General features: G+C 40.6%; 1 protein-coding gene across 1 annotated transcript in view; it reads right to left on the bottom strand.

Moving 5' to 3' along the window:
* The window catches only part of LOC139709165 (uncharacterized), a 71,097-nt gene extending 58,704 nt beyond the window's left edge, over window positions 1–12,393 (bottom strand). The window contains exons 1-3 of the mRNA XM_071621120.1: window positions 12,165–12,393; window positions 7,245–7,654; window positions 800–986 (exon numbers count right to left, since the gene is read on the bottom strand). Of these exons, the coding sequence (XP_071477221.1) occupies window positions 800–986; window positions 7,245–7,654; window positions 12,165–12,393 (826 nt within the window). The remainder of the gene's footprint in view (window positions 1–799; window positions 987–7,244; window positions 7,655–12,164) is intronic.
* Window positions 12,394–12,698: the final 305 nt, after the last annotated feature.

The following is a 12,698-nucleotide window of genomic DNA, read 5'->3' as shown; positions in this document are numbered from 1 at the left end:
CCGGTTCTGATATATTCAAGAATCTCCGTAACGAAGACATCTGGACTTGAGGAGGAAGAGAAGGGGTGATGTAAGGCAAAAGTTGAGGTCTGTATGGAAATACAGATATCATGAATGAAAGTGCAATGCCCCAAGGTGCATGCACCACGAGATTCAGTAAAGAAGTTGCCAGAATGTATGTACCTTTTTGCAACACCAAATGTGACTGCCCAGCTCAAAACCCCACAAAAAGTTGCAAATTAAGATTCTCTGTCATGGACCAAAATGTGTCATTTTGGTTGACCAACTTGACTCTTTAAAGTTTGCCTTACCCGAGAGAGTGATCTTTTTTTTTTTTTACCTACTGTCAAAATTTGGCAGCTTAAAACAAAACGAAAATTGAATATTACTTTTATTTTTTCTGGACTTATTTTCAATTTTTCATTGATTCTTCTGCACAGCATTCTTGAGCGACCGTAATCTTGAAATCATCTTTTCTCCACTTTCTATGAAACTGCACCTCCTACTGTAACTCTCTCTTATTTCCATCACTCTTTGAATGAGTTAGGATAGGCCAATTTTAACCCAGTGAAGACTAGCCCCGAGTATACTTGGGAAGGTGTCTATGGGAAACGCATGTTATAGCAAAATCAGCCTGTCTTCAACGGGTTAACGAGTTATGTATCATTTTAAAGCAATATTCCTTTTTGTATGTTTAAAACCAAAAAATAACAAAAACAAAACCGAAAAATTCATTTTGGCACACTCTTTTGAGGGTTTTGAGCTGGGCTGTCACAAATGATGATCAGCTTCTACCTACCCAGAGTCTGTGGCAGGTGCAGCGGAGGAAGCGGGAGAGCTGAGCACGGTGGGAAGACGTAGAGGGGCCGATTGGTGAAGTACAGGGCCATGAAGCGGGCCAAACTCTGCACCGCCCCCTGTTGGCAAGAGTGGCTCAAATAAGGCACGTACAGCGGAGTTGTCGTGGCTGGGGCTGGTGGCAATTTCTGACGAATGGAACAAATTAGACAATTTGACAAAGATCACTGTGTTATTCAAATTCATGAAATTCTTCCGTTGAGGTGCTTTTTCTACTAAAACACTGGTCAATTCAGTGTTATTACGTCGTTGTAGGGCAATTTGTCAATCAGTTGCAATGATCACTGTGTTGTCATGACAACATGCAGGAAGACTAACATATAACTGATTAAATCTACTTGACTGATACAACTCAAACATAGCTTTACGTATCTATGTACACTTTACATTTACTATTTACTAATATCAGTTTATGAAAAGGGTCGTGTGGTTAACAGGTATGATTTAAAGTCACATTCTGCAACTCGTCTGATCATTTTACGACATCACCATGACAATTTAATACTGATCATTAAAATAATGGGTGTGCTCATCTACACGACAAACTTCATAATTAGATTTCAGCCTCCAACCAGCACTGCAGTTTCAAAGCCACAGATCAGAGATTAAATCTAGACTGTGCCTGGATTGGGCTGGAGCCTGGAATAAACATCAACTTATTCACTGCTGGTGCTGTCTTTCATCCTCATAGCTTTTGCTATCTAGATGATATTCAAAAGTCTATGGTCAGCATTCCAGTACAAGTGGGAATTCTATGCACTTTGTCTCAGTCTATACATTCTGTCTAATCATTATGAAACAGTCATTCAGAAATGACACAGCAATGTTGGTGAACATACAATCCATTAACAGCCACTTCACACACACTTTACAGAGGAAAAGATTTAATACAGATACCGGTAGTCACGAAATAGTAATTTTAAAAAAAAATCACTTGTTTTGACCCTAATGAAGAATTTCACGACTCTAGCCCAGCCTTTCCTCATTCATCATTGCAGCATTAAACCTAATCTAATAAGACATTTAAAAAAGCACATATTAATTGCCCTTCTTCATCTAAAATGTCAATTCCTGAAATATACTTTACGCTCCAGCTCCCTCATTAACTTAGGCATGAAATGACCAATGCAATAGATGGAGCCCTGATTGATTTTGACTTCTTGAGACTTTGTTTTTGTCCGGCAAATTTCTGCTTCATCATCCCCAAACGTCTAGCCTGTCCCTGAGTTAAGATCTCTGTGCGCACAGTTTGATGACAGCATTTCAACAGGAGCAATTTAACAAGTTTGGGTTTCCACTTGCATACCTATTAGTTGTCAGCTCCGCTCTTTTTTGTTGGCTTGGAATATTCGCAATTCCATAGCATTCTCTGCACAGTCTACTTCTGCTCGACGTGATAACAATATTACCCTGACGTCATGTCAATGACATTTAGCGTGCGGCTTTCTAGAGATCAAATCTTTTTCTCCGCTGCATTTCTTCCTGTTCATTTCTCTTGTCAAATTACTAAACTTTACATTCTGTTCAAACTTGAAAATCATAAAGAGAGGTACATTACATGGGGGAAAACATCTATCTTCACTTTATATCTATCTTCGCCGAGAAAGAGAAAGTCTCGGTTACTATCAAGTACGAGGATTGAATACAACACTCGCAGCGGGAACTTAGCTGTCCACACATAACTTGTCTTTCAGTATTTCCTGAGCTCAAATTCAGACTGATACGCACAAGCGACGGTCTAGAAAATCAAATCTTGGAGTGTTGATTCTCAGTCATACATCACTTTGCATTAAAGACTTTTGGCCTCCATCGTGTGACAAACAGCACGGCAGACTTTATGCAGACTGGGTTCAACTGGGACCATTTCCAAATGAAGACCGCATGTTTTTGCCCAAAACACTTGCGACAAATATCAACAGAAGCAAGCCCATTGCGCCAAATGCTGCAGCAAATGCACTTTCGACCTCTGCACAAATTGTGATTTGGCAAGCGTCATAGCATTGTATAACAATGTAAGAGGTAAATTGATGCTGAACAATATTGACTTCTTTCAACATGGGACTGAGGCAGAAAAAAATATTACATCATTCATCACGGAGGATTCAAAAAGTTTATTCACAGTTCATTCAATTCTCATTGAAAACCTTCAGAGTCTTGAGCCTTGCTAAGTGAATATGAAATGGCCATGAAGACATCTGACTATTATTGCCTGGGGTTTCCTTAAAATCATATTGAGGAGGGTCAAAGTTGAAGACAATATTGTTTTACAGCAAGGGCAATATTAACTGATAGTGTATGTCCTGAAAAGAACAGTAACCCAACACTGATCTCATTATAATCTTATGTTGACTTTAATATGACTAACAAGATAGAAGATATTTTGTGCATACATGGCTAATTTCTATTACAGAAGAATATTTAACATGGATGGTGATTAGCAACATGAAGTGTCTGCAAAACAAACAATCATTAGTTGTTGTTTTTTTATTCATAAGTCATAATCAACTCAAACAGTGCTCTGAATGTTACATCAAATCCAAAAACACACTCATGACATTTAAAAACCAAGAAAGGATACATCACTGCCAGATTTAAAACACAATTTCTGAAACAAACTTGGGGAAAGACAAAAAGCATTCCAAGAAATTGTAGACTGCCACGGATTACATTCTAATCCCCGCATTAAGTCAGGACCCACACACCCACACCCAAGATATGTTTGACAGAGTCTAATGCGCACACAATTCAACAACCATGCATTAGTGAGTTTGAAATCTGACAATCGCAACTTGCAATTTCTTCGACAGAAATGCATTCTTGCAGCATGTCTACAATGCTCAAGTGATGACGGTGTTTGGTCTCTTTTCTCCTCTTCTAATCTCATCTCTCGACCTTAATTCCTCCTGTTGCTACGGTAACCTGATAGTAAATTCCATCACCCACATGAATTATTCATGAGAAAAGGGGAAAAAAAGATATCACTTGATATCATGTGTTTTACACAAAATTACATTAATTTTAATTTATATCTCTTTCACGTTGGGATGAAATATGGGATTCTTGAATTCATATCAATTCACATTGTACACTTTACATTAAAAAATGCAAATAAAAACTTGTTAGTATTTCAAAAAGGTACCCATGAAAGTCTTGTTTAAAGGATCTAAAGAAAAACACAAGTACCATCAAGATATAAAACATTCATTTTAGTCAGGCAATTAGTGATACCCTCGTGCTTTGTTTGGTGTCCATTTGTGAGGAGCAGTCCCTGGAGTGTTAAATGTCAGTAGGCCAGATTACAGGTACTACCATAATCAAAGACAGGTTCTAATCTCTCCGACTGATCAATTATTATCTCCCAAGGTTTTGGCATGACAGCAGATGACTACACAGGATCATCAAAGCAGAGGTATGAAAATGGGCTGTGCAGAAAAAAAAAATGAACAAAGAAAACAAACAACATATTGTATGACAAACGTCACACGACGACCACGCAGAGATCATCCCGTTCCAAAAGGTTCACTGGGCCAAAATGTCAGCACAGACATGTGAGGCTTACACGACAAGGCGAGACAGAAAGAATATAAAGGATTATGATGCAGGGTAGAGTATGCAGTATGCTTGTGACAGTATTTCAGTATATATGCCTACCCTCAACAAGTAAAACCTTCCCCCACACTCCTCCCAATAAAAACCTCTACGTAAATGTACTAGGACTTTTCAAAGGATACACAAAAGAATACTAGATAAAGTATAAGTACAAATGTGACCAATTACCATGACCCTGCAATTAAGTTTTTGAATATAAGAGTCGAGAAAACTATACAAGAGACCAGGGGGTCTTGTGCTAACCTGAGTATCGCAAGTTCACCTTCTACATATTCATGCAGACTATTATTCATGGATTACATATCATAGCAAACTTTGGGGTACCTCCAGGGTACCTTTAGGGGAGGGACAGAGGAGTTTTGGGGGACCTCCAGGATACCTTTGGAGGAGGGACAGGGGAGTCTGGGGGATCTCCAGGATACCTTTGGAGGATTGTCAGGAGAGCTTTGGGGGACCTCCAGTGTACCTTTGGAGGAGCTCCAGTGTACCTTTGGAGGAGGGACAGGGGAGCTTTGGGGGACCTCCAGGGTACCTTTGGAGGAGGGACAGGGTAGCTTCGGGGGACCTCCAGTGTACCTTTGGAGGAGGGACAGGGGAACTTTAGGGGACCTCCAGGATACCTTTGAAGGAGGGACAGGGGAGCTTTGGGGGACCTCCAGGGTACCTTTGGAGGAGGGACAGGGGAGCTTTGGGGGACCTCCAGGGTACCTTTGGAGGAGGGACAGGGGACCTTTGGGGGACCTCCAGGATACCTTTGGAGGAGGGACAGGGGAGCTTTGGGGGATCTCCAGGGTACTTTTGGAGGATGGTCAGGGGAGCTTTGGGGGACCTCCAGGATACCTTTGGAGGAGGGTCAGGGACCCTTTGGGGGACCTCCAGGATACCTTTGGAGGAGGGACAGGGGAGTTTGGGGGGACCTCCAGTGCACCTTTGGAGGATGAACAGGGGAGCTTTGGGGGACCTCCAGTGTACATTTGGAGGAGGGACAAGGGAGCTTTGAGGGACCTTCAGTGTACCTTTGGAGGAGGGACAAGGGAGCTTTGGGGGACCTCCAGGGTACCTTTGGAGGAGGGACAGGGGAGCTTTGGGGGACCTCCAGTGTACCTTTGGAGGAGGGACAAGGGAACTTTGGGGGACGGACAAGGGAACTTTGGGGGACCTCCAAGAGTGCATGCTGTTAAAGTCGTATATCGTAATACACCACACTGGCAATAATACCTGTCAAGTTTGAAGAATATGTGACCACATGATTGTTTCAAAAAAGAAGATCAAAATGTAAACACTGGCCCTAAATTTGGTCCCAGCCTAAAGGGGGCCATCCCTGGATCTGCCATAAACAAACTTGAAAATACATTTGCTCACATAATGTACATCACATCTAACTGTAGTTTTACATAAGATAACTTTTAGGGATTCTCTAAAATGTGGATTCTGGGCCCCCTGGTAAGTGTGGTGAAAATCTGACCATGCACTTTCAAGGAGAAGATGCTTAACCACATCACAACTTTCTCTTAACAATGTTTGTCCTGTGACAGGCTTCCTTACCTTTTTTGTGACAGGTGTCTGGAAATCATGTAGGACAAGTTATAAATCATTGTTGACAAGACCATGCATAATCGTGATGACACGTCACAAGTGATTGAACAAACAACTATGAACTGGTCCTTCCTCCTTCCTCAGACAAGGAAGCAAGCAAACAAACAAACAACAACAAACAATCATACACACAGAAACATGGAAACTTATCTTTTACAAAATCAAATTTCAAAACCTTCAAGCAACACAAAATCAGATTTGCAGCATTGTAAGCTGGTTTTGCTGGCAATCGCTCTGTTTTGTTTTTTTCCCATTGCATTGCAAAGGTAGCAATTTACTGTCAAAAAAAAATCTTAAAATCAACTTGTTGTTCTGCACATGTGTTGCTTCAGCCACTTTGCCTTGAAAAATGAAGAATACTGACTCAGAACAGCTATGGTGTCATCAAAGTGCTAAAGAAAAACAGAGGGGAGAAATTAAGTGAAAGAGGCAGAGGAAAACGGATTTGACCTCACCCTCACAAGAACGACGATTATAAACCTCTCATGAACTGCCTCACCGTTTCCACGGCACCTGGGAAGTATTGCGCTGACGTAAAGAGGCAGTGACTCCTTATTCCAAACAATCCATTCCATGCGTCAGTTTTCGCAAGTTATGGCTGATTATGTTTTTCCACAGAATCTCCCTGTGGGATCAGTGTAATGTTTTGTGGTTTTCTGTGTTTACAGGTAATGAGGGGAGTGAGTTCTTACACCGGGTTAAAGGGTTTATCTCCTTTTACATGGCTGTCAGCATCTAGCTTCCTGAAGTTTACTTGGAGATGACATACATAACAGAAGATAAACATGAGTAGTATATTCCAGCTTTTGCTTTAAAAATCAAGGGCTTGAGCAAAGCTAAATTCATGAATTTTGTATATTAATCTCATTTCTCTGGAGTTAGAAAAAAACAAAACCTTTCAGTCTATTTTTGATTTGTACAGTTGGTATGTATTACAATGGAAAAACAGATTGATTGATTACTAAACAATCTTTACCACACTATAAAAATGATGAACCTAAATTACAGTAACCCTTTAAAGTGATCTTTCCAAAAATTGTCGGAGGCAAAAGGTGAAAATCTATTTTCACGTGACACTGCAGCAGCAAATAAAACACCAAATTCTTATACACTGTGTGGGCGGGAAGAGAAGGAGGGTGAGCAGACAAGGATTACGAGTGACAACAGTGATTTTTTTTTACCTGCTTATCCTTGCGAGGGAGGTCCGGCAGCCGCCTCCCTTTTCTCTCTCCCCCACCAGAGACACTCCCGACTTGGTGGCAAGTTATCAGAGAGTCCACAAGCTCCAGGGCCCCGGCGAGGTTCCCAGTGCCCAGGTGGGTGTAGAGAATCCCCAGCAAGGAGGCCTCCACGACCCCGTCCTCCAGGGGAGACCAGCCCCTCTGCCTCTGGCTCCATGACTCCGCCCCGCCCTCTTCAACCGATCCTGCTGATGCGGGGGCACCGGTGGTGGAGGAGGGGTGGGGAGCGGCGACGCCCTGCTGCTGGTCTTGGACGGGCGTGTCTGCCTTCTGCTGGTGGCAGTTGGATATTGCAAGGAGCCAGAATTGCACAGCCTTTTCCGGAAGACCTTTGATGTAACACTCGCAGCCTGGAGAATTCAGCAAAAGGAGGGGAGGAGGAGGGGGAGGAGAAGGGGGAGGAGAAGGGGGAGGAGGAGAAGGAGAAGGAGGAGGAAAAGGAGGTAGAGGAAGAGGTGGAGGAGGAGGAGGAGATGGAAAAGGAAGACACAACAGATAAATGATTACATCACAGTGCTTGCCTGCATGTGGTGGATATTTTCATTGCACAGCTCTTCACATGGGATTTATACTCCCAGTGGCTAGCATGTTAACTTGGTTGGGATCTGTGACTGGTCACCATGAGAGTCTGATTTAATTACTGAATGTTTCTAGGCTCTAAAACTATCTAGGTGGCATACAATTTGTCCCAACTCATATGAAATAACTTACTACAAATATTGTAAGAAAGCCAGACAGACATAGTTATAAGAAACTCAGTTCTGCAGTTTAGTAAAAGTTCCGTCAAATGTTTAAGAGGGGATTGGGCATTCGAACAGAAAAAGTCCATCAGAAATGCCATGGGAACAAACTTCTTGAAACAAGCAAGTTTCAAACTTCAAGACATAATCTATATGGAGTTTGGAATTATCAAATTTCCGATGTTTGAAAGATACAGAATTTCTTCTTTTTTTTTTGATCTCAGCTCTTTTGGCAGTTCTCTCGGTTTTCATGTCTGCCCTTTTATCTGAATAGTGATGGGCCATCAGACCATTGGTACTCACACAGATTGCTATCCTAAGAATGCTTTTCTTTTATCAGCTTTTTATTACATTTTGGGGGGGACAACATTTTCTGTCTGCAAGTCAACAGTAAAAGTATGTTTGATTGTACAGTATCAGATGCACTGCATAATAGGCAAAAATGGGTGCTAGAATAGGCCTTGTATCACATTTTATGAATACTGATGTTACTTCCTAGACACATTTCAATGGGGATGCACGAGAGGCGAGGGGGGGGTGATTAAGAAGGAAATGAAGTTCAACTACCCTAATGCACTAATTTTACGGCAGGAAAACGATAGGATATTACTGAGCAAGGGCCTGGGAAAAACGTTTGAAACAAACGAAAAGAAAACAGGAGTATCTTGACATCAGTGCTTGGAGGATGATAGAGGCAGATGAGATAACCATCCCCATCTCAAATGGATCATTGTCAGCTAATCTCCAAAATTAATGTCAAATACTGAGGGGAGTTTGCCAATACGATGCACAACTCTCTCAGATCTTGATTCAAGTATGGAAGTCGGCGTGAAACCTGAGCACAGGGGGGAAATCTCGAACGCCGATTGGGATGGGAATTATCCGGATATACAACAACTGACAGATCCCTTCTTCTTCTTCTTTCTGAGCAGATCCTAATAAAGCTTTGCTTCCTTTTCCTGAAACTGGTGGAGATTCCCGGCTATCATATGACAGTGTGTTTAAACAACCAGCGGTGTTAAATATTAAATAGAATTATTTGTTCATGCAAAGCCATTCAGTTGATGTTCAAATACATCAACTTGTATCTTACATTCCATGTCTGTTACTTTAATTGGCTCTTATGAGAATTCCCATTCTAAAATTCTAAAAGTGGACATTTTCTCATCATTTAGTTTTCTCACCAGGCCAAGTTGTGTGAATTGCGTTTGTTAATGATTTTATAGTTGAAAGCATCTCTGTACAGAATTTATTTGATGCCTAAAAAGATATCCTTGTGTGCTCCATTTTTGTTATATTTCAATAGAGCGAGAAATTTGTGACCATTTCCACATCGCAAAGTATTCCACTTTCCATCAGAGAAATTTGTGAAAATGTGCACACCACAAAATATTCCACATTCCTAGTAGGATGCTGCTTGACAAATGTCTAAGCTGTAAAGTCAGTCATCCTGGAATAAAAGACTAATTTAGGCTCCTGCATTGGATTCTTTCAAAATATCTAGGTGCATAATAAGAGAGTATAATCATAAAGATTATACTGCAATAAAGATTATGTGCAAACAAAATATGAATACACAAATTACTGTAAAGATTGCCATAATTATAAAAACATTCAAGGCATTTGGTTCCAGTGTGCACCATGGAAAGCCACAAGTGAAAAAAAAAATATTACTGCAAATTATAGTGAGCCATATAAGCGGATGATGAGTAGGCAGCCATTGCAGCTGGGTTGATAATGCTCTTTTCTGGAAGCCGAGAAACAACGATTATCCCTGTCAAACCACTAATTAATCTCTGTCAGCCTTAATCTACTGGTTTAGCGCTACAAGGGAATTAAAGCATGCATGCATTGTGTTCACCAATCGCGTTTTTATGCTTCTTCAGCATTTTTTGCTATAATTTCTTGTCAGCACATAAATGTAGGTTTGTGGAGAAGTACCTAATCAAGGTTTATCTTTGCTGACACAACATGAATGTCATTATATCCGTCATTCTCAATCAAAAAACACTCTTAACATGACGCCCTAATGATGATTAAAATGAGCCCAAAGGGGTATTGTGTCATTACTGTTAACGACGAAAAAAGGGGAGAACTTGGCAGAGTTTAGTCCAATTTAGGGGTAAGGGTTCATAAATAAGGGTGTGTCTGCACTACGGGCATGATGGGTCATTAGCCAGGGAGACTCCACACGTGGAAGTGGTTGTTTACAGGGGCAAACAGGCACCACTCTGGCGAGGCAAGTCACACGGGAGAAAAGGAACATTCCCAGCACCTGCAGATGTCCCTCAGATGATCCAAGCTGACCTTGACAAGGGAGCGGAATGACCTAAGCTTCTTGAGCATTATATTCACCACACATTTTGTGTGCAGTATTTCCCACTATTCTCCATGACACTACCGCGATGAATCCTACTGCTACAAACACACTGCTGCCAACGTTAGCACGTCGCAATCAAGAAGGTTCTTTAGAGCCAGTCAGGGAGATGCTCGAATGTGTGTTACATATTTTGTTGCAACTGATGGACAAATAGCCCTCCATTAATGTAAATAATCACCAATTTTTCAATGATTCTGGAGTTGACATAATATTCAAAAAAAATCATGGGTATACATACTCAAACCAATGATCCCTTGATTACTAGACAGGCGTCATATAAACCCCACTTGACTACCAAGTTCCCCCCAACAGCCAGTGCTGGTTCACTGCATATATCTATTCAAATAAATGAATTTTTATCATTTTGCATCAAGTTGTTTTTTTCTTTTTCTGTGTGTGTGTTTTTGCAACTGATTGAAAAAGTGCCCTTCATTGACATAAATAAGAACCAATCATTATGTTCTAGTAAAGCCATGATAAAAAATGAATGCAAATGATTTTTTTTTTTCATGGCTACTGCTAAAACAATAAATAATTGAATATCTGTTACTTGTCTCCTGTAGGTGTAAATATCTAACATATTCTCTTGTCAGGACATACTTTTAAGTGGAAATTTTTGCAGGAACAATTTTTCGCACTCGACTGGGGTAAGATGACTCTGTGTGCTTTTTATTCCACGGAGTCAATGTATGGCATAGCATTGCATAAATATAACAAGCAGAAAAATTGAAAACACGCTTTTATTTTCGTACTAGTTTCATGTTGTTCAAAATGCAGAAAAATGTCACACTTTTACAGTAAGAGATATTATGGTGTTCATCGAGCCTCCTGCAGAGTTACTAGGGAAACCTGCATATCATTGATTGCAGTAAATGATGAATGGGGGTCAGTACCATGCATTGCCTCATGTGCCCGTTCAACAGGGTGCGGAGAGGTGTGATAGCTTAATAAGCATAATCTGATGTATTCAGAGGTAAGAGGTGTAAAACTAATACATCCCTTGCAGGCTGGGAAAATGTCAGTATGTGCGCTTCATTCAGTTTCTTTGGTCTGATAAGTCTCTTTGATCAACTCACTGCTGTATCATCGATAAAACACTTGAACTTTTGAGAAAAGGCAATCCTTCTCTGACACACGTAAATCCCAATGATTCAGTGCAAAATACTGGTGTGAAAAGGTCACCCCATTGAATCCCTGTTGAACACCTCATGAAACACACGTGCCGCCAAGTGGCGAGCTACACTGTACATACCACTGCACTACCTGTAAACTGGGTTGAGAAATTCATAGTGAAAACAATCTGAACTCGCTAAACTCTCTGGCCCGAATTCACGAAGGTGGTACAATTGAAACCATGGTTTAAACCATGGACAATTTGTATGGAGCGCCAAGTGTCGCATGGCCTATTTCGTCACGAAATCAGTCATTTCGTTGATACTAATTGTCCATGGTTTAAACCATGGTTTCAATTGTACCACCTTTGTGAATTCGGGCCATTGAGATACAATTCACAATATGATAATAAAATAATGTTCTAAAAATGTATTGATTTGTATGTGCTGTCATATGCATTTATGAAGGCACATACTATGTACTTTCTCTTAATAAATCATGTATTGAAGTATGCATATGTTCATAATGTTGAAAAAAAAAATGCAATCATACATAAAAGAAAATAATATGCAAACGAGGCCAATGAAGTTTACAGCCTGATTTCACACAGTCAAGGATTTGTCGCACCTTTCATGTATGCTCTGCTAGTCTGTGAAGTCCATTTGTCATGGAGGTGGAGCGGCACGCTGTAGCCGAGATGGTGGAGCTTCGTTTGCACACAGCACAGTAGCTGGATGAGTTGATTATTTTCCCTGCTGAAGCTGGGCACCCCTTTCGAATGAGTGGAGCGGTCCAGGAGCCTATTGAGATGCTTGTACAGGCGCTTCCATACTGGAATCAATCTGTATAAAGACATGTAATGAAAGGAATAAAGAAAAGCAGAATAATGATTACTTAAAAGATAAACAACACAAACAACAGCAACAACTTTCTGGTATTCCTAGAAAATTGATAAACACAAGATGTATGAATGCATTCATTGTCAAAGAAATATTTCACAAAAATAGTTGGGGAGAAAATGCAATGTGTATCTTTGATGGCAATACATTTATGATTTTGAGCATGTTATGGCTGCATTAACAAATAACCAAAAATATTTTGTTTTTGGTCTCTTTTGCAAGTCTGAGAAAATCTGCATTTTCTGTCACTTGACCGTATGAA

The sequence above is a fragment of the Diadema antillarum genome, unplaced genomic scaffold, assembly GCF_040938485.1.
Source record: "Diadema antillarum isolate AM-2024a unplaced genomic scaffold, OU_Dant_1.0 seq00001411_RagTag, whole genome shotgun sequence".
NCBI classification, from domain to species: domain Eukaryota; kingdom Metazoa; phylum Echinodermata; class Echinoidea; order Diadematoida; family Diadematidae; genus Diadema; species Diadema antillarum.
The sequence above is the reverse complement of the archived record's forward strand: the minus strand, read 5'-3'. Positions and strand labels throughout refer to the sequence as shown.